The sequence below is a fragment of the Ostrinia furnacalis genome, unplaced genomic scaffold (assembly GCF_004193835.3).
Source record: "Ostrinia furnacalis isolate ACB-3 unplaced genomic scaffold, ASM419383v2 OfSCF7361, whole genome shotgun sequence".
NCBI classification, from domain to species: Eukaryota; Metazoa; Arthropoda; class Insecta; order Lepidoptera; family Crambidae; genus Ostrinia; species Ostrinia furnacalis.
The window spans coordinates 12584-36277 of record NW_021137600.1 but is presented as its reverse complement, the minus strand read 5'-3'; the positions used below and the strand labels follow the sequence as shown (position 1 = coordinate 36277).

The following is a 23694-nucleotide window of genomic DNA, read 5'->3' as shown; positions in this document are numbered from 1 at the left end:
ACGATTTTATCAAAGTCATTTTCTTGCTTGTTGACGCAATTATATGTTTTGTACATTTTATTTTTTCCGTTTTGCCTTACCTACTTCAGTATGTGATTGATATGAGAGTTAAAGTTATTTACGTTGGGTTCTAATCCTGCTGCTGCTGACCTTTTTTCATCATATTGCTGTAGAAAGATTGTTTTGGGACATTTGTACTCCAGTGAATACGAGGCCTTAGTTGCCATGGAGACGGTTGTGAGTGCTGCGCGCTAGCGCCATCTAGCTGAAAAGCGTCCCTTCACAAGCACAACTTTGGTTATTCTGCGAACCTGGGAACTGGGAACACACTGAAATCATGAATATAGAAATGATTTAAGTTGCTCATAGATGTCACTAAAGGTCTGATTTAGTTATTGCTTACCTACATTCATTCATGACGATTCTAGTCATTTTGAGTTTATCAAAGTTATTAAGTTTGGGCAAGAACTTAAAAGATTTTAATAAATCTTTATGTAAGTCAAAGTTAGTAGGTTTGTTGGTATTTGTACTTTACATTATTTTTTGGATGCTACGACCTACGACCAAAGATTTTAAAAAACCTATAAAATATCAGACATTTTTTTTGACTAAGTAATCAAATTTGACAGCATTGATATTTTTAAAAATATTTATTTACTATCGATCAATTTGTACATAAAACAAGTTTAAATTAAAACAAAAGTTGGAATTGGTAATATGATTAGAAAAATACTGTGTTCATTTTCAAACGTGGTTAGACTGCCAACCAGACTATGTTCTTGTGTATGTCACCCGTCGCCAGTGCCAAGTAACACCAAGCTCACTATCCTCGACAATGGAGTTCGAGTCGCCACCGAGACCAACGCTTCGTCAGTCGCTGGCGTCGCATTGTTCATCGAAGCTGGTTCCCGGTTTGAAACCGCATGCAACAACGGAATAACACATTTTGTAGAACACATGGCATACAAAGGTTTCAACTCCATGAACAGATGCCAACTCCAGGAGCTACTGAGATGTATGGGGGCGAAGATGACGGCGTACACGTCACGAGAGATTCAAGTATTCTCAGCGAAATGCCTAACAGATAATGTCCCAGTCATGGTGGGTATTTTGTCTAATGTCATCGCCGATTTAGCACTGAATGAATGTGATGTTGAAGTGGAAAAGATGAACATGCAATTAGAGTTGATGGATGCAGACCGGGACCCAAGAGCTGTTCTTTTTGACTACCTCCACGCTACAGCATTCCAAGGTACACCTTTGGCTAAACGTGTCATCGGAACCTCTGAGAATATTGAACGTTTTGATAAATTCTATACGACAGCATTCCTCTGTGAACACTACCAACCATATAAACTGGCTCTCATTGGCGTAGGGAATATTCACCACGAGAATATGGTTTGTTATGCCCAAGCGAAATTAGGCCACATGGTTGGAGATCCCTGCTGTGAGTCAGAAGAAGGTCCCACCCGCTTTACAGGATCTCAGGTGCTGTTTCGTGACGACTCCATGCCTTTTGCCCACGTGGCTGTCGCTTTTGAAGTGTCTGGCTACAACAGTCCTGACTACATGCAGCTATTGACAGCGAAAAATATGATTGGCACTTGGAGAAAGGGCCAAGGAGGCGGCACAAAAAATGGGTTTCCATTAGCTCAAGCTGCGGCTACAGAGGACATCTGTGAATATTTTGAATCATTCTATATCCCATACCGCGACGTGGGTCTGTGGGGGATATATTTTGTTGCTCGCAAAATGGATGTAGAGGATATGCTGCATAACATCCAGAATGCATGGATGCATTTGTGTGTCACGACACAATTTTACGACGTGGAAAGGGCAGTAAACCAATTAAAGTTGCAGTTTGCCAAGAATATTGAGGGTAATATGCGGTCTTGCCATGATCTCGGGCTACAGACTATGTACTCTTGTGGGAGAAGTGGCTTAGATGACATGTTCCATGAATTGAAGGGTATTGAGCAGCAGGGCTTAAAGGCTGTAATGGACAAATACATTTACGATCGTTGCCCTGCCGTGGCCGCTATTGGGCCAGTTGAAGGTTTGCCCGAATATACTAGAATAAGGGCTGGTCAGTACTGGCTAAGACTTTAAAATTGTAATTTAAAATAAAGTCGTTTTTATTTTATCTATTTTCATAATTCATACCGCCTGCCTACCTGGAAGGACTGTTGCAACTTATATTTAAATATATGAGTTTAGTTTTAATGATCCAACAACTCAGTAACTCACGCGTGATAAAGCCTCCGTATTCAACAAACCGGTAGGTAAATCGCGGGCGAATCTGTAAGAAAAATCTAAAACATAACGTACCTACTAACTAACCTATTACAAAATTGTATGAATGTAAGGTTGTTTATATCTCAGGGATGGCGCTAAATCTAATCAACGGCCGGTGTAAATGGCACATCGTAATGCACAAGGACGCTTGCCAGTTGAAGTTTGTCGATCTACGACACCATGTAGGGTTGTTACACGCTTAAGTAACCATAATTTATTGTTTACTACATACTTACTTGTGTCTGCAACCACAACCATAGGAGAAATCGTTTTCCAGTGAGACCTTTTCATACAAAATGTGGTTTATCTTTTTTTAAAGGTCTAATTAATGGTATTCACTACTCCTAAAGTATCTACCTACTAAGTGGTATGAATCTTAATAATATGAGTGTACCTAACGTATTTCGAGTAAATTGGTACAAAGATGAGACTAGAACGACTCGTTATTATTATCCTTTCTTTATAGCTTTAGCATTTTAATCTATGAATTATTTTATCTTAAAATTATTCTAGAGCCGAGTTATTCTTGGTTCCTTTTTGTGTGACTCAACAGCGGTAAAGGAAAATTGAATTAATTCACTGGTGTCTTTTGTAACTTTCATACAATCGTTTTGATATCGTAGACTCCTCGTAATAATTTTAATCTTTTAAATACGCCGCGCAGCACAGATATTTCTATGTAAGACCACGCAACGACACCGCTCGTGTCGCGTTTGATTTTGCTCTAAAATACCTAAATAAATAAAGAGTAGACATATTTTTTATTAATTTATCCAAACGCTGGCAACCCTTCCCGAGGCTGACTTGGCATTGCGCCGACAATTACCGACCGGAATAAAAGACATTATTTTTGAGGCTTAGAAATACTACGAGTATATTGCGGTCTCCCAGTCTTATAGGCTCTTGTGAAGCGACACCACGCAATGGGATGTGCGAGGAAAATTACATTAGAGAATGAAGGTGGATTCCATCAACAGACATCTCATTTACCTTTTGCCTGCATTTTTCAAATCTGAAGTTTATAGTGAGACTAGCTTTCCGCCCGCGGCTTCGCCCGCGTGGAATTTTGTCTGTCACAGAAAATTTTTATCGCGCGCGTCCCTGTTTCAAAAACCGAGATAAAAACTATCCTATGTCCTTTCCCGGGACTCAAACTATATACCAAAATCATCAAAATCGGTTCAGTGGTTTAAGCGTGAAAGCGAGACAGACAGACAGAGTTACTTTCGCATTTATAATAGGGTAGTTCTACAAATCAGGGAATTTTACGGGGCTCAACTTGCAGCTCCTTAAATTACCAATCAATAGTTTTCGTTTTAGGGTATTAATAAAGTTTAACTCACATAGTACTTGGTCACTGAATTTCAACACGTTTTAATAAAAACATCCCAGACAAAAGTGGCTTCAAATGGGAAAAATTATCATTTCCCTGTGGGGTGACATTCCAGAATTCATGATGTAAATCACAATAAAAAATATATGAAAATGTAATTAGTCAAAAATAACATTGTATTGAAAGTAACCATTAGTGTATCTTTCATTTAACCTACATGGATTATGTTTGAATTCCCTATTTACATAATTTTTTGATTGCTGAACAAAGGTGACACGAATTAAGTATCACTTCCCTGCCACCTATAAACACGTTAAAATCTGTAACAAAACAAAGGGTAAGCCACGTTGTCGTTCTTATGTATTTAAGTATGCAGTTAAGTTCGCCTAGTGAAACGTTTATTTCGCCCAAATCGTCAGTCAGTTAGACGCAGCTACGCTGTTATCATCGTCTGTCGTGTCTGGGCCAGACAACTTCTCACTCATCTGTTACGTATTTATAACAGTATTTTATATTATTTTTGGGCAATTATGAAACAATATTGTCAAACTCGCTTGCGTCCATTGACTGATAATATTAAATTTGATATGAAGTTTATATAATTCATGATTTTGGCAAAATACATATAAAATCTCACTTCCCTGTGTATCATTTCCCTGGGTTTACGAAGAAAATGGAAAAGTTAATATCGACTAACCAGCAAAACTTACTGCCATATAAAGGCATTTTACAAATACACTAAGTGCAGGCAAATGCATATGTTACGGTTAATGTGATAAATTGAAAATTATTAATAATAACCGGTTATTATGAATAATTCCCGACAGTAGCGGTAAAAGTGATAAATTAATCACATTTAACAGTGATTATTTAATAATTCAACCTTAGTACTATCAAATTTCATAAAAGAGAACAACATCTTGTGTACGTGCTCATGTACAGCCAAACTTTTGAACGTTTTGATATCATATATTAATATAATTTGGCATAATGAGTTTGGAATGTTTCTTGCATAATTATTACTTTTCCATGATGCCTATAACATAATGTTTGATTTAAAGTGAAAAATAGGTTAAGGTGCGGCGGGGGTGGCCCTTGGGCCACCCCTAAGCCGCCTATTTAGTTTTATACACACATAAATGACCTCATATTAATCACATTTACCAAATCATGCGGTAATTATTCATAATAACCGGCGATTATTCATAATTTTCACATTTATCACTTTGACCGTAACACATACACTCCATTGAAACTGGATACTCCATTTTGACTTGCTTGACTCTATACAAACTTTTAGCTGTTTTTGCAGTAACGTGTGCGAGCACTTCCAAATAGGCATCGCAAAATATTCTTCCATGAAAGCAAATGTTGATGACGCTTAAACTAAATTTGAAACTGAGACCAGAATAGAAAGAAAGAAAGAAGAAAGAAAATACATTTATTTGGCACACTAGAACAACAAATTACAGAAATATTAATACGATAAAAAAATTAATTTAAAAATTATGCCAAATAGGCTTCCACTCAGCATAATGCCGCAGTGCGTAGCACCACGACGCTGGTTTTCAGTGGTCGCCTGATTGTAGTGGTGGAGAGGCGCAGGTAAACATTAAAAAAACAATACGCAACTGAGCAACGGTGACACATACACATTTTGGCATAAGTTTAAGTAAGACAGAAACAATAAACATGACAATGATAATAAGAATAACAAGGCACAAGATCAGATACCAACAGTAGATACGTGCAAACAGTCCCCAAAATTGTTACGTGCAGAACTACATCAGTTTTTGACGCTCAATAAGATAAGCCTTGAATCTGGTTTTGAAAGCATATCCTGTCAAAGAGTTCCGGATTGGTGGGGGTATATTGTTCCAACATTTTGTAGCCACGTAACGAAAACTGCCGCGGAATGCAGCCGTAGTGTGCCTTGGGTAGGTAAGCTTATAAGCCATACGCACCGGTCTACAAGAAAACGCCAGCTTGTCGGAGAGGTAAAACGGGTTTCTATTTTTAATGATCCCGAAAAGAAGCCCGGCAAGGTGGAGTCTGTAACGTGACTTCATATTCAGGAGTCCACCTTTATTAAGGAAAGGCGTAACATGAGCTCTGCGTGGGATGGAAAAGCAGAAGCGGGCGCAAGCGTTTTGCACACGTTGGATGATCCTTTTAGTGCGAGCCATAAGACAGCCTCCAATGACTGTGTCTGCATAGTTTAGTTTAGACAGTATCAATGACTCACAGAAGTATATGCGAAGCTCTACACTCAGGAACTGTCTTATCCTATAAAGAACCTTCAACCTATAGTAGCAGCAACCGCCAAGTCGAGTAAAATTTTTCAATTTCGGTCCAGTTTTCTAGATACATAACTGCTGTCTACAAAATATTAGTATAGATAGTATCCCATCAAAAACAATACTTGTCAAAAAAACCAAGTCTCGCAACTCAGTTGTTCTACGGTAAAAAGTTGTGAGATCCATGTAATACCAAGTCCAGGCCATAAATTTATTTACACGTGTTTTCATGCGATGGCCAAGTCAATATATTTATGTAAAACGTTAAAAAATTCCTGGCCTGGACTTGGTATTACATGGATCTCACAACTTTTTACCGTAGAACAACTGAGTTGCGAGACTTGGTTTTTTTACAAGTATTGTTTTTGATGGGATCTCATTTCTTTTTGTATTTTGTAGACAGCAGTTATGTATCTAGAAAACTGGACCGAAATTGAAAAATTTTACTCGACTTGGCGGTTGCACTACCGTGCCCCCAAATATTTTAGTTTTTCCTTGATTCATACACTAAATACTACTTATATTCCAAATTTGAAGCTTCTAGGTCTGCTAGAAGTGCCTTAGAATTTTGATGATCGGTGAGTCAGTCAGTCAGTGAGTGACAAAATTAAGTAACTTTGACCCGTTATAATTCTTAAACTACTGGTTCGAATTGAATTAAATTTTAAATATACCGTGCTTTACAATGCCTGCATAGCTAATGAAAATTCAGCCTTCTAGTTTTATCCACAACGAAGTTACAGGCGGTCGAAAATGGCCTGAATTGCTTCGAGAAAAGGATGGTACGGCCTTGCCGCTTTTTTGCTCGACTTGGGCACTGCCGTGCCCCCAGATAGAAGTATAGATTTCCGTTGTCAATTGTGGACGCGTCATCTTGATTTGAGATATTTATATCTACGTTATATTAATAAATTAAAAGACCATTGAACTTGGGATTCGTGCGTGTATACTTAAATATTTCTAAGACTGGCCGAAATTCACGTGGGCATAACCTTTATTTAGATTTAGGAAATTCTATGAAATAGTATTATTATAAACTTATTTGAACCTCATGCAAAAGAAGTCGCAGAAAGTCGTTTCTTATCTTTAATAGGTATTCAAAATCTTTAATGATATTTGCTTAACCTTTTCATCGCCACGGTAGAGAGAATAAACATACGAGTAGAAGACAATATTTAATCACAACATTTCTTAATAAAAATACCTAAACAAATGTCCCGTATTATTTTTTGCGTATTTGTACGATTGCCTACAACCTTAAACTTACATTTTATGTTTTAATGCGGAGTTAGTATAATAATTAAGAATAGTTTGTTTATTTTCAAACAGAAAATTTTTCTTACTGTCCCAAGCGCCATAACTTGGCAATAGAAAACACACCGCTTTTGAAATGGGTTGGCGGACAGCTCAAATAGAATCTTTAGTCCCGATCAAACCAACTAACTTTATACTTCTTTAGGCGCGTTATCGTAGCATTAGCGTACGATTTCGCTTCAAAAATTCTCGTAGAATACGGAGTATGGGCGAGAAAGACCTATCTACGATAATAGAATGTTAAGACCTGTGATGTGGTGAATGATCATAAAACCATCATGTCATGGCTTTAAGAAAAGGAAAAAATCAAAAGCTATCGCGAATCAAGTGCGCACAGCGCCATCTGTTGTCTGTGGTTCTTGTTTTTATTAAATTTCTTGCCGCTATGTAAATACGATTTTTAGTTCATATTAGGTACGATACGAGTAACAAACATTGTTGTTCAGGCTGGTTAATCACTTTGTGTTTTGAGATTAGTTGTTTTGTTACTTTGTGTCAAAGTAAGTATAGTTTATTAAAGTACGGGCTTAAATGAAGCAGCAAATCGAACATAGCATTGAATAGAGCTCTGTGATTGGTTCGTGTGTGACCCTGTGCGTCCGCGCGCACTATGAGACCTCATAGTAATGTTTGTGAATAAGAGTGTTAGTATATTAATGTTGTCTTACCGCCACTGCACCTCACAGTGCTAAGACAGTCCCTATGCCAGACTTAGCGACATTTTACCATCTTGAAGTTCTTAGGGGAAGGGGGAAGGTGCCACCCACTCCTCAGTAGTTTGAAGTCAAATAAGGTAATGTAATCCCACTTTATGGAGATAAAAATTGATATTGTTCAAGTGTTAGAAGGACTTGTTAATGTAATTTATTAAGAGTGTGTTGTTTTTTTGTCTTTGCATCTCTTTTGTAGGTATTGACACAATATTGATTAATGTTATTGCGTAGTAGTTACACTTTGCGGGATATTGATCAAACAAAAGCGCGAGCACGCACAGACGCACACCGAAGTATGGGGGACGCACGGCGAAACGAACTGAAGTGGATGTTTACACGTGTATGTCTCAATCAATTTCCCGCAGTTACATTACTGTGTAACATAATTATTATAGTAGACACAACGAAAACAGTTTACCATAACCCGAAATTACACAGCTGCTTGAAAGATGGACATAAAAAAGTAGGTCTACGTTAAAGATTCAAGGATTTGAATATTCTTGTTTACGACTTGTACAGTCGCCATCATATCAGACTGTTCTAAGAGCTAGTGAACGCCAGACCTAGGTACGACATTTTATAAAAGCTGAAAGTATGCTCCCAATATATAGGATATAATGTTGGTGAATTATGAAATTTGGGTCATGGTGGCTTTGGGAGCTACCCTAAAAAAACTGTCTGGCAAGGAGATGGAACTGTCAAAACTGTCTGGCTGTTGGAGAAAATACTTCTAATTATTTTTCAAACATTATACATAACAATCAGATTTAATGGTATAACGTTAGTAGAATTACAGTCTATGGAATATACAGAAAAAGCTACCGTAAAAGTTAGACCTACGTTGGGAGCATACGCTGACAAACTTTCAGCTTTTATAAAATGACGTAGGTCTAGCGTTCACTAGCTCTTAGTCTAGAACCTTTGACAACAATTTATGATGCTATAATGTTTGCTTAATTTTAAATAACTAGAACACAAACACAACTTGCACAATGAATTAGTCGGCCGTTTGGTGTAGTGGTTCAGGCGCGGATCCAGCCCTCAAAAAAGGTTGTGGGCTCAGCCACCAAAAATTAGCAAAGTGAGAGTTGGATCACTACATGCCCGGACATACATACATGCCTATCGATCTTATCAATAGATCATAATTAAAACAAGCAAATTAGGGTTGTGGGCATGCCCACAGTGCCCACAACGGTGGATCCGCGCCTGTAGTGGTTCAGAACGGACTACTATGCCGAGAGATGGTTGGATTCCCGGCCGGGCAGAAATTGAAATGATGATTTTTTATTTCTGTGACGGGTCTGGGTGTTTTCTATGTATATTATGTATGTATTTACAAAAAAAAGTATTTAAGTATGTTTATATCCGTGATCTAGTACCCATAGTACAAGCTTTGCTTAGTTTAGGGCTAGCGGCGCCGGGGCAGTGTAAAATGTCCAAGGATATTTATTTATTTAATTTATTTAATGAAGGGTCAATTGAATAGGAGGGTGGCGCCATAATTTTAAGTCTTACCTAAGTAGAAAATTTTGAGATACTAAAGTTAATTTGTAACTTTAAAGAGCTCTAATCCTTAAATCTACTATTATGTCGATTATTGCGTAGATGACTTGACGTAGACTTAGATGAATGACGAAGTTAGTCATTTATGCAGCTCCCTAGACGCAGAGTTGAGGATATTATTAACATTTCTGTTCCAGAGTATTCTATTTACCCACAGTTGGCAGCCAGCCGTGCCCAATAAATTACGCCAAGAACAGCCCCAACAAATAGGTCTTGGGTCCGACGTCCTGGAGGAGACAGCCCTAAATCTGCTTAAGATGAGATATAGTGCTCGTTAAAACTAAGAACAGACTACGGCATATCAAGCTGAACACTGCAGCTGTATCCTATCCTGTCCTACTAATATTATAAATGCGAAAGTTTGGATGTCTGGATGTTTGTTACTCTTTCACGCAAAAACCACTGAACGGATTTTGATGAAACTTTACAGAAATATTGCTTATAACCCTGAATAACATATAGGCTATACCTAATTTATGACGTTCTGTGACAAAATAAATTTCACGCGGGTGAAGCCGCGGGCAAAAGGTAGTCTTTTATATTAGGTGCTAGTTTCCAATAAAAAAGGGATTATAAAATTACCACATCTGTGTCTTCGAATTCATGTTTGGGGACATAAAGTTCCTTGTCAGAAATAGGTTTAATTTATATTCTTTCCGCTAACAATATTATTAAGGAGAAAATATTGTGATTTTGGTTTTTTTCATCACAACCTTTACTTTGTATATTATTAAAAGGAAAGTTTTCGAACCTATGGTGAAAGATGGGCCGGGACCGACAAACATAAAGTGATAGGTTTGTGGGACAAAGTTAGTTCTGCCGTGTACCGGACCAGGAGTTTCATTCTGGAAACAAGCGAAAAATTTGAATGAAAAAATATACAGGCTGGAATTATGCAATGCCACCTGAAGGGAAAGTACTCCTAATACCGTAGGTAGAAAATGTTACTCAAAGAAAACATTCTTTTAGTTTTGAAAAGAAAGATCTGCATCTGTATGCATTTCCAGATTATTATCAGATTTCCGGAAATTCGCTTGTCACACCCTGGAATCAAATTAGAAGCCACGATAGCCGAACGGTGAAGGGGTCGGACTGGCTGACTCGTGATCCGGGGAACGTGGGTTCGGTCTCCGCCGCGCCGCTCGACTATTATAGTGAGCTCACTCGTGGTACAAGCATGAGGGGCTAACGGGACTATTAGTTAATTGTGTAATAACAAATTATAATAGTCTTTTAAAAAAATTCGAACCGACTAATATCTGTTAAAATTACAACATGTACTTTTACTGCAGCGAATTTCCGGATATCGTTGAATGCTGTTTTCTTTAGTAGTTATCTTCAGTATTAAAAGCGTACCTACTTTCCCTTCAGGTGGCATTACAAAATTCCACCGTGCATAAGTCTGTAAATATTTGTAACTAATTCGAACGAATCGATTTGATGAAATGACAGTCCTATATTATGGGCGGGCCGGGGGCGTGGGGGCGCCCCCGCCTGCATTGCACTGGCCACCACCACCGTCGGATGGAAACAGCTGTGTGCTTCCAGCTGCTCCTGTCGCCCCCCGTCCTGGGGGGCTTGTAGGGCCCGCCGTGTAGGCGGGCAATCGCCGGGAGGGGCTGTGGTAGAGAAGGCTTTGTCCGGAAACCCACAGTTTCCTCCCACTTAAGGCGAGTGACGGAGCACCGGGGTCTTTTTAGTGGGTATGCCTCGTCCTTCTGACTTGGTGAGCCCCACATAACCTACCCTGTCCCCGCAGGGTAGGTATGCGATTCAACGCATTTTTTCCCCGTAAAAAAAAAGTTAATATTGTACCTACGATAGATACGATGTAGTAGATGTTAGCATGATCCCATCATAAAAATCTCGATCGGTTGACGAATGAGTCACTTTTACGTAACGAAAACTTTCTTGCATCCACGTTAATGTAAAGGAAGCCAAGTTTCGTTGTTTATTTAATCGAACCGTTATCGCTATGTTACACGAACTCTTAAATTACTTCGGGGGTTGTTTGTTCTATCTAGGTCTTCATACCATAAGAGAAAATGAGGCATTTACTCTTATGGTACCACCTTTTAGTTGTTTCTTTTAGTTCTTCTTGTTGGTAATACCTTTTAGTTGTTTCTTTCTCTCTTCCTGGTCATCATTTAGCACCAAAGTGATCGGGAAGACAAATCCAACGAACCCAAACTCGATAAGATTCCACCGTTTCGTTTAGGAGTTCCTATGGCCACCTCCCGACTCTTTCATCAGGACCCTGGACATCATCTAGTTCTAGCACTAAAGTGCTCTAAAAGACAAATCCAACGAACCCAAACTCGATGTGTTTGCGCCGTTTCGTTTAGGAGTTCCTATGGCCACCTCCGGAATCCATCATCAAGACCCTGCAAATTATCTAGTACCTACTAAGTGCTTGAAAAGACAAATCCAACGAACCCAAATCCGATGCGATTGCGCCGTTTCGTTTAGAAGTTCCTATGGCCACCTCCTGACTCCATCATCAGATCAACTCAATGGTACCATAATATTGCATTGTCATCGTACTTACTCGGTCGAGGGGAATTGGTCTTAAATTCAGTTGCAAGATTTGTCCCACACATAGTAACAAGTGAAGTCAATATAAAGCTTATAATAATAAAGCTTATAATATAATAATAATAATAATAAAAAGCTAAATTGTAATAATAAAAAATAATTGTACTTATGCAAGGTTCAAATAATTTCGAAAGCTTGTAGCGCAAACATAAAAGAGGAATAAATTCCATGCGCGATACAAGCTTTCGAAATTATTTGAACCTTGCATACAATTATTTTTTTCGTTTTATTATCATGTGTTAACGGATTCACGATTAACGTTAACTTGCGTTAAATCTTGCGAAATGTAACGTATTAACGTTTAACGAAGTTAATTTTTTTATTAACGGTTTAACGATTAACGAAGTTAACTATTTGATTAACGGTGCCCAGCTATGACGATATGTGACAAACTAAACTTCACGCGGGTGAAGCCACGGGTAAAAGCTACTTTTGTATAAGACATGCTAAACAAGATTTAATTCCATGTTAAAAATTGGCTTCTACATACATTATTTACTATAGTTTTGTGTCATTCCTAATAGAGCTCATTAGTTAGCAATATTGCTAAAGTCTATTAGCGAGATAGGTACTTTACTAGATAATATTCTCACTAAGGAAGGTCCTGGTACATACTTCTTCCTTGTCTTTCTTGCCAGAAATATCGTGTCAGTCGAGTATAGGTATGGAGGATCAATTAACTTATTAAAATTGGGGTTTCACACACATTTGCGAGGTATTCCTCGAACTACGCGCACCCATTTTGAGGCGCACCTAAATTAAGTTCAAAGCAGACTTATGTTAATTGGTGCTTTAATATCATCTTACAAAGTACATCGTAAACATAGATGCGCTTTGACGAATAGTGTAGGTGCGTTATTTACCTAATACGCGTCATTTGCGGGTCATAAGCGCTCTGTCCGTGGAAGCCAAGTACGTATAAAGGTCATAGCACACTCAACAACTCCCGGAAAGGGATCAACACCATATCGCCATTCGTCGCGAGGCGAGGCGTTTACGTTACGAAGCGGATAAGTGTACGTTGCAGTACAGTTTCATACAAAGAATACTGCCCGCTGCCCGCCTAGAGATTTTTTTTCAAAGATTATTAGTGATTTGTATAATTGCACACATTACGTCCCGTTAGCCTCTCGTGCTTCTATCACGAGTGGGCTCACCATAATAGTCGAGCGGCGGCGGGATTCGAGCCCACGTTTCCCGAATCACGAGTCGGCCAGTCCGACCCCTTCACCATTCGGCTATCGTGGCTTAAGCGTACGAGTTGATACGGTTACGATCCGTTTCCGGGTTGATGAGTGTGCTTCGTCCTTTAGTCTAAGATATTGTAGTATAATAGACCGATTACCGCGGCCTGCGACACGCTTATGCATGAACGCGCACAAGCCGTAAACACGATCAGAGTAAATACAAATGAGTAGGTCATGTTCATAGAAACGCACCGAGCGGGGTTTGCCTATGTGAGCGCGCCAATATACGTATGCGGCGCGCACGCACACACTGACAAAATTCGGCGCAACCACGACTGGCTCCCCGCTAATCCCCGCTAAATTTTGTCAGTGTGTGCGTGCGCGCCGCATACGTGTTGGCGCGCTCACATACGAGTACAAACCGCGCCCGTGCCTTTCTATGTAGATGACCTACTCATTTGTATTTACTCTGACACGATCTTACGAAATTTGCTCTATTCAAGCTGCAGTAATTATCGCGACATCGCAATGGTAACTCTGGTAAAACTTTTAAATGGAGTTCGGATAACTTGATCGGTTTTTAACGGGTTTACGTTGGATGGAATTTCATCGAAAATACTAGAAGGGTGGAGTTAGGAAACTGAACTGATAATTGAGACAGATAGGGAAACATTAAAATTTACAATTTACAACTCTAGATTATTTTGTCGTTCAAATATTTTAATGACATCTGATTGCGTACATACCATACATAGTAGGTACTTATGGAAGTAATTATTATGGCCGTTTTAAAAAAGAGTGTTAGCAGTTTTTCTTTCATCATCATCAGGTCATTTAATCTCTCCTGACTGAAGGAGCATGACCCTCTCTAATTTACTAGAGGCAAAAATTGAGAATTTTGCCTGCACTCCTCACGGCGCTGGCCAGACGGGTAGAGGCAGGAGTAATTTTTCTTCAAAAAACAAAATGATTGTGCGTTATTTTATATCGAGCATATTTAGCCTCGTACTATCAGTGTCAAATTCTTGACGCCCAATGTGATGTGACCAATAAGTTGACAACACAACCTTATTCCAATTGTAACAAAGACGTTTTGCGAACTTTTTGGCTACTTTGGGTGTCACGCTGAGTGTACAATCTCTTCTCGCAAAATATCCTCAGCGATGTCCTTCCTAGAAATGATAAAATATACTAAGTAGAACATGTTACCATTTCAGTATAAACTTAAACAGAACCCGATTAAGGTGTTAAAGTGGCTATGATGGTAATTGGTTTACTTATTTAAACAAACAGAGCAAAATTTTCAGAATTTTATTATTTAATTTTGTGTGTAAAAATATTTTCACATTGAAAAGTCAAATCAATTTTTAATTACTTTTGTAAATCAATTGGTATTCAAACCCAGACTGATGGGTCACCGACACCCCAAGACCATTAGAACAATGCTTCAGATTTTGCCTTACACCGATATCTAAATATTTAACTAAAAGGTGACTGACTAACTGACTGACATAGTGATCTATCAACGCACAGCCCAAACCACTGGACGGACCGGGTTGAAATTTGGCATGCAGGTAGATGTTATGACGTAAGCATCCGCTAAGAAAGGATTTTATGAAACTCCACCCCTAAGGGGATAAAACGGGATCCACGCGTACGAAGTCGCGGGCGGCCGCTAGTAAATTAATAAGGACTACCTACTAACTATAAGTTAACTAATGTATAGGTAAGTAAGTACCTACCTACTCTTTTATTCCGTTGCCACTCCTATTTGATTAAATTATGTGGGAATTCCCCTATTGCCAGGAGATTTTTCCTTGTCAACTTATCTACATACGACGTACTCGTGTGACAATGAATGATTTCCTTTAAAAGCCGCGCGGAAAGGTACTCGTATTTCCCAAAATACTTAATACTTTTAAGACCTTTTCCTTGGGAAGTTACATGATAAAGGGCAATTTAGTGCTCACCATTTTAACTTCCACAATTGAAACACCACGTAAATGTGCTCGCACGATAAAGTTGAAAAAACTTTGGTGCAAGTTCGAGTTTACGGTATTTTACAATTTTTCAATTTTCCTTCATATCTTATATGAGGCTTAGTTTAATCGATCATAACAAATGTTGTGATAGGGATAGAGACATGCGATTTTTGGTTTTACAAAGGTAATACGATAAAAAATAATACAAAGTAATAAAAACCACCTATTATAGGGGCATTTTTGGAGAAATTGATCAAATACTTAACCAAAAAAAGTAAGTATAATTTTTTATAATTTTTTGGCATTTTCTGAGTATTTTATGTATTTTTTTAGTAATGTCTGTTATTTAGCATTTTACTGTTTTTATTTTATCAGGATATACCTCTTAGTTTAAAAGTTATTACGTTTTCTTTACAATAAGTATTTGAAAGAAAAAAAATTCTATAAAAAATAAACTCATTTTTTTGTCATTTTTTTGTCGATAATAAGAGGTCTAGTTTCAACTCATTTCATTTGTGCACTTTATCGTGACTCACACTGTATAAAAGTGATTTTTGATTAGGTAAAAAATAAATATCTACTTCTGGTACCTGGGTCACAGAATAATAATAAGTACTCCTAGGTACCTTTAATCGTATTTCATACGTGCAAATGTTCTGTTGTTTCATTTTCCAATTCCACATTAGCAAGAAGGAAGACTTTCTTTGTACTGTTCATTTTTTGTTTTGCTTTACCCGAAACTTCCTCCAGTATTTATTGCACGGAATGATGGATGCGCAGTCATACTTCCACTTCCACGTTTTAAGGTTCCGTAGTCAATAAGGAACCATTAAGTTTTGCTAAGGCTGTTCGTGGCTTAGTTCAGAGACCAACATGAGTCTTTCCTTGTTTCTAATATGATGTAACATGGCATGAATATTACAAATTAATCATGCTAAAAAGCAGCCAATTAAAATCGAATTTAGAACGTAAAAGGTGAAGAGACAATCGATGAACGGTGTTTTCGGCGAATAAGTAGTTCTGCTATCAGCGATGGATTAATTCGTGGAATCGTCGACTAAAGAGGGATTTCGGCGAACCCGTACCATTGCAAAGGGTGATTGGCTATACACGTAATACCGTTCTGTTCTGAGTTCGTTCAAAATCTAAAAAATATTTTACTTGGTATACCTACTTCTACATGTAAAGTGGGTATGAATTATTTTTCTCGTCTATCTAATGGTGTGGGGTGTCACTGAATTAGATACTTCAAAAATATTGGTGGTGTGTTTAGACTATGGTTTAGACCATTTTTCGATTGGGCGCTTCGCTAACGAAATCAAAATCGATCAAATCGACCTCAAATATTTTTGTATCTACGATCGGCAAATTAGAAGTATTTTTTAATCTTTCGACTCCGAAAAAGTCAATAATGGCAATAAAATTAAATAAAGAATTTACATATTTTTAACTAAACAAATAGTAGGTATATTATTATGTCTTGTACGGTGCTCTACATGGGGCGTGGTACGGCTCGCTCTTGGCCGGCTTTTTACCAGACGTGGAGTGTGGAGTCCTGCAACTTTTTGTTTCGAGCAGTGGCCAAAATGTAGTTTATCGTCATTAAAAAAATAGTATTCGAATTTGCAACTTCGTTAATTCAGTTTTGGGACATTTTCTGTCGTTCGGTTGTTCCTCGTGTAGAGTTCTTTTATTTGAGTATTCAGTCCTTTATGTATAAAATGTATAATGTAGGTACTCATGTTAATAATAATATGATGTCTTTATTATTTGTGTAATTTTGAAGTTTTTTTGGTTATTATAAACAAAGCACACGATGCTTTGGCGTTGCGTGCGGCGCCTCACTGCAAAGGGCCTTCTAACAAAATTCCATAAATTCCAGACCCCGAAGTTAGGCTGTACAGCAGACAGGAGTACAGGACAGATTACAAAAGCAAATAATGTAGCGACAGCGTATTTTCACAATCAGTGATTGAAGAGTAGGTACAATGATGATTAAATTTTTTATAACCATGATGACTAACTGCCTAAATGCTTAATTAAGTAAAAACTATAATTATAATTTTCAGCTGGGTACTTCCAATTATTGTATCTGCGAAACACGTTTGCCCGAAAACGTCATTAATGAACAGCTACTATAAGTATGATTTCAGAGGAAAATAACTATACATTTGGATAAAACGAATGCATTCCCAGCTCATGAGTCCGTTGTGATGTATTTCCAAGAAAGCTCGTACAAAGTAGCCGCACCGCGCGATCTCTGGAGTGAAATAAATTCAATTTGCTCGCACTCCCCGCATGCATACTGTATGCGCCGTGATTTGATGGCCGAACTCGGACCGCGATTGTTGCGTGAAAAATGCAGCTCGAAATGCTGGAATATCTCGAGAATAGCCCGGTAATGCACTCGGGCAAATCTGATTTTGCCACACATTTTTGTTTTGTATCGGCTTTGTCCACCTTTCCACGGCAACTTCGACATCGGACTCGTATTAGGTTACACAGATCAGATTATCTCGTGATTAGAAGAGAGGGAACACACTTTTACAGATAATGAAGGCGGGTTTATCCTTGTTTCGCTAACCTAATATTGAACAACCATTCCGTAGATATTTGGAACGCAATCCTATCTCCATCTGTTTGATTTATTACACTTAATTAAAGGGTGATAAGCAGCGTCATCATCAGCGTATAACGGAGGGTGTTATGTGTGTTTACTGGAGTATCAATCTGAAATCATGCTAAGCCTCTTTACTACATACTTTGTCTGAGCTTTTCATCTTGAAGAAAAATAAAAGATAGAGGATGATTTGAGATTTGAGATTAAATTAGCTTTAGACGATGATAAATAAAAATAAAGGTATAAAGTATACATGGTATTCTTGTTATAAGTTTTAAAGTCTAAAAGAACTAAAAACCTTGCAGCAAAAAGTTGTCAGGATGCTTCCTTTGACCTTACATCTTTACCATGACATATAAACTCTTCTAAAGATGTCCAACATTGAACCGTTCCAGCTATGATATTGTCAGGAAGGCGCTACTATCAATACTAGATTGTTAGTTCCCATTTTTGCCACTTGACGTTTCAATTTTTGGACTATCACTCTTTTAGGTGACATTTAGGTCCAAAAGTTTGTCCAATAATTTGAACATCTAACACTGAGTTACAAAGCATTCTCGCACTTCGAGCCTAATGAAACACTCAGTATCTATGATTAGCCCTCGCAGACTCAGGCTGAGTGAGATAAGGGCGTCCGCATTAACCACGTAATCACAGGCCCTCCCAAGGGAGTGATTATGATCATCTTTGTGTGTCACGTTCCGTGTTTCAATGAATTAATTTTAATTAAGAAACTGTATAAACAAACACCTAACTGTTTTTAATTAGTAAGAAACTAGTAGGTAGACAAACGTGTTTACTAATGGTTTAATTTAAAAAGACAAAACCAAAAAAAAATCCTTCCATTAAGAACACGATTTTAAAGGCATTTTTTTCATATTTCTCTTGAAGTTTAGTACCAATGTCTATGGTATATCTATTTAGTCTATAATCTATGTATAATCTAATCTAGACCATACAGTAGCGCTCGAAACCACAGTCACAGAATAAAATCTTCTTCGATCACAATTTTTAGTGAAGGATGTTTTAGAAAAAACGTATTCTTAAAGGAAGTATCAGATCAGACTAAACAGTAGTCATCGGTATACTCCGACGCGTTTTTATTTGGAGCAATTTTTATAATAAGACGCGTCGGGAATCAAACCTGCATTGTTCTTTTTCACGACGGCATCGAGTCACGACGAAATTGAAATCCGGAGGTGCGGCACCTGTTTCCATCAATCATCGTCTGCCAGGTGGTTCATCCATCATTGTAATTAGGCCTAAAATTGCAGGAAGTAAAGATAAGTAACTGCGGTCACCATTAGCCGTAATCTCGCGTCCGATCCTGCGGGCGGGATTAAGATTGGGTGACACGTGTGCGTTCCCAAATGCTACTTAACTCTTGTATTGACTTTGTGCTTTGGCTCATTTATTAAACAAGGACATTAAATATACGTGTCCTATACCATTGGTATTGTAAAAAGATGTTTTATAATATTTTCTTTGGACTATCAGAAAAAATAATCAGATAAGGATTTGCGAGCGTTGCATAAGATTATTGTCATCCAAAATGCTTCTGTCTCTGAGCCAAGCCACCAGCGCCCAGCCATGTAGGAATATAAAAATGCACGGTTTTTTCGGTGCAAGATAATTCGATTATGGCAGCGTTTGGGACGTTGCGTCGAATATTCGTCGCACTTACTTCCCATATAGTGCCTGAAGAGGTAAAAAAACCTGATAGTCTACACCGGGTAGGAGAGTGGAAACCAGCAGCAAATGTAATTATTTAGGACGTCCACGTTCAATGGACCGATGAATTACGGACAAAATGGCACTCTTTAGTAGGTAGGTACCTACTCCTTGACTTTGCCTACATCCAGCAGTGTTCTATTGAGAATAGCCTCAGGTGGTAATCGAACCCACAACCCTTCGCTTGTTGGGCCATATAATTCTCAACTCTCTCAGCACTCTAAAAATGTTTTAATAGCTATTATATTCATCAGAAATGCCAACAATATTCACAATTAAATTAAAAACCTAGTAAAGATTCATATACAACAGAACTAGTCTCATATTTAATGTCCTCAGGGGAAACTAGGCGTTAAAATTAAATTCCAGAAAGTCACGTATCCCTCGTAGAATTTCAATCTTGTTATGATCATATTTTTCACATGTCCCACCTACTGGATTAAAAAGATTCCCCCTCGAATAAGTAAGTAGGATTTAAGTGAGTTAGCATGATGTCGGGGCTCTGGTAAAAAGATAAATAATTATTGAACCATAAGTTGATTCTTTTGTAGGGTTCCGTATCTAAAGTTCTTTCGGATTTTTTACTCCGGTGCCGCTGTTCGTCCGTCTATCACAGAACTGTGTATTTTGAACCGTTAGCTGGTAATAAACAAATAAAAAAAAAGACAAAATAATTCTCATATAAAAAAGTGATTATGTATTTTTGAATATAGCTAGTAGTGTTCCAAAATGTACAAGATACGGAACCCTTATGCAAATCCGACGCACACTTGATAAGTCTAAGGACGCTAAGGCAATAAAGTATCGAAATAATTCGGTTTCCAAAAAAAAAAAACATTTTTATTCTAAGCTATAAGGTCCCAGCCACAGCCTCCAAAATCGACTAAAACATTTTTATTCTCGGCTATAATGGTCTTAGGCTGGGTTGCACCATCTTAAAGTCTTTCAAACTCCATACAAAAAACACAGGTTATGGTTATAGTCACGGTTAAAATAAGATGGTGCAACTCAGCCTTAGTCAAAGTCAGCGCTAGGATCTACTCGTATATTGATTTTCAGAAACCGATTGCCGATGACAATTTGTATGGAAAGGTTTTTTAATTTATTTATGGAAGAATCATCCTGCATGTTCATAGTTCAGACTTAGACTGGGTTGCACCATCTTAATTTGACTGTAACAAACGTCAAAAATCTGTCAAACTCCATACAAAAATCCGGTTACCGTTATAGTTACGGTCTAAGCTTGGTGGTGCAACTCAGCGTTAATTACTACTTGTATTACGATACATACTTACACAGAGGCAAAGCTTAACTGTGTGTGTGGCCAACGTTTGATACGTACCCGGAATTGGGTTTGCCTCTAACAGATCGCCTCAGGACTATTTGCTTGAAAAACTCCCTAAACTAAAGGTAAAGGCTTCCTAAAAATTTGGTAGGTATACGTTGAATTAGTTGTAGTGGTGAAAGTAGCTCAACTAAACAGCAGGGCGGCAAAAAGTTTTAATTGCGAACCTAGGAATTAGGTATTATCAGAATTCAAAACAGGGTATTCCTATAAGGGTTCCGTTTTTTACTTTTTGAGGTACGGAACCCTAAAAATTAGACATATATTCGAAAATATGTTGAAAAAAAACTTCATTGTGCCACAAATTTTCAATACAGATGTGTATCACAATCGGGTTAGATAGTAGAGAAGTTTGATCTAAAGTAAACTGGATTTCGCTGTGTTACACAATCAATAGATAATTGAAAAAGTAGATATAAGTATTTTTTGTTCATTTTTACGCAGTTACGTTTTTTAGGGTTCTTTTTTATTTATTTTATTAAAAGTTGATTTGTTGATCAATGACATTTAGTAACAATTTAATTTCATGAAAATACATGTTATTTCACTTACTGTAATGTACTTAACATACTTATTAACCGATTCTAAATAAATTTTGTTTTTTTTTATTATTTAAAATGTAGATATAATAAAGTTTTAATATAAATCAAAACTAAGCTTTTCTAGGTCATCAAAGGTACAGAAGTCAAATTACTTTTTCGACCGCATGTGTTCGCTTCAGTAGCCTTTCGCTCCAGCGTACCATCATTAATATGTTTTTCGCTAAAACGTCCTTGCCACTACGTACGGGACCCGTAGCTAGCTGTGTACCTAGTACATAATGTCTGATCTGCATAAGTACCTACCTAACTACGTGTATATCAATATACTCGATTTGCGCGATACATTTGTAAGTCCTTGTAGCAAGTGGCTGTAAATATCCAAGTGATGGCATTCCTAGCAAGACTAGTGGCTAATGTAATAGACCCATCGAATGAAATATAAACTACAATATCAAAACCCAGTAATATCCTACTTTAATAGTCCCAAAGATTTATGAGTCGGGAGAATATTGATTCAAGCAGCTAACAACCTTTTTGGAAGTATATTTTCTACGCATTGTGCTCAAATTCGCCTGAAACCTTTGCCGTTTTCATCGTAACAAGATTGTTTGAGTTGGGACTTAATTTCCGGCGCCCATAAAACAAACTAGGGGTTGCCATGTATCGATATGCGGTAGATCCAACGACAAAAAGGTCTTTGAATATGTGCACGCATGATAAAGTTATTATTTTCATTGTTTTAGTAAATAAATTGGTTGAAAAATGTGGTGATTGAAAAAGTTTTGATGCTTTAGAGCGCTTTCACATTTAGGCGATTTAGCAGTGCGATAAACGCGCGACGGACGCGCTGCCGAAAATTTCATGCTATGTGACAGCTGATGCCTCCCTTCACATTATTAAAACGCCCCGATGCCGCGCTGCTGTCGCGTTACTAACGCTCTAATGTGACAGCGCTCTTAGAATACGTCTACATGGCCATTTGTTTTGCTATGGTAATTTTTCGTAACATTTTTGGCTTTATTTTGGGTTGCATTGGAATTTTAGATAAATCAAACTACTACTGAAAAGTCGTAAAAAGTTTGTATTCAAATCAAAACAGTGCACAAATTGTGCTAAATCTGATTCTGTATTGTGTAATGGTGAATGTAATCAAATTTGCTTCACAATTCGTACGTCCCGCTCATTGATATGCAACGCGCAATGCCAGCCTGATAACGGCGTCTGAAAGTGCATTATCTACTGGATTTATGTTCTATTCAAGTTGGGAACCCTAATTCGTGAGTTAGCTCATACCTTGTCCTTTCTGAGATAACCGTAAGGGCTGTATAGTGCGTGAACTTAGCTCTTAACTGAGCAAACATCATAAAGGTATGAGAAGTGGGAACGTTGCAGCTTTATTATAGTGATCTAAGTATATTATATCGGAGAATTGTTGTGTCAGATAATTATATGCAAATTAAGTAGGTAGCAGAAGTTTAACAGATCCAATTCAGTCGCAATGATTTTAGAACTATTGAACTAGATCAGTCTTTACTCATTAATTATATTGAGAAATGTAAGTACCTAAGTAGTACCTACAGCAGTTTACTTACCTACTCTGAGCCGGTACTGTGAGCTAGACTAGGGTTTATTAATATGTGAAAGTTTAAGATATTACGATTTGGGTTTATTTGAAAGTTCTCTGAAGATATTTATCTGTTTTTATTTATTACGTAATGAATGTTGCTTTTCTGTCTAGTTTGTGACTTCAGCCAAACTGCTTATTAAGTTTGGCATAATCATTAAGCGAATTCACTCTCATAATTCATATTAGTCATAAAAAATATTTTAAAGTCAGAACCAAAACTTTATTCCCCGGCTCCCGGACCGCGCCACGTAGCTGGTCTAAACGTTTGCTATCCCTTTGACGTAGAGGTCATATTCCCATCATAACGACGTCCCTATTAATGGCTATACTTTATTGGGGCAATTAGTCTGTGACCCCGAATCGGAAATGACTCCTACATTATTTGGCGGTATGGCCATTTGGAAGAATTATTTGCTTTTAATATCGACACAGTTGGTTCGCATAGCGGCAGCAGCTGCCCGATGACTGATGTTTGGAGATCGTTAATTTATTGCTGACCGAACCCCGCAAAGGTTTTGTGGCAATTAGGAAGCTTTCCAATTCCAGC

General features: G+C 37.8%; 1 protein-coding gene across 1 annotated transcript; it reads left to right on the top strand.

Annotated features, from left to right (window-relative positions):
• Positions 1-624: 624 nt before the first annotated feature.
• On the top strand, positions 625-2109 carry LOC114364184 (cytochrome b-c1 complex subunit 1, mitochondrial). The gene has a single exon (XM_083287620.1). It carries the CDS (start codon positions 718-720, stop codon positions 2107-2109), a length of 1392 nt encoding a protein of 463 aa, XP_083143746.1. The 5' UTR covers positions 625-717.
• Positions 2110-23694: the final 21585 nt, after the last annotated feature.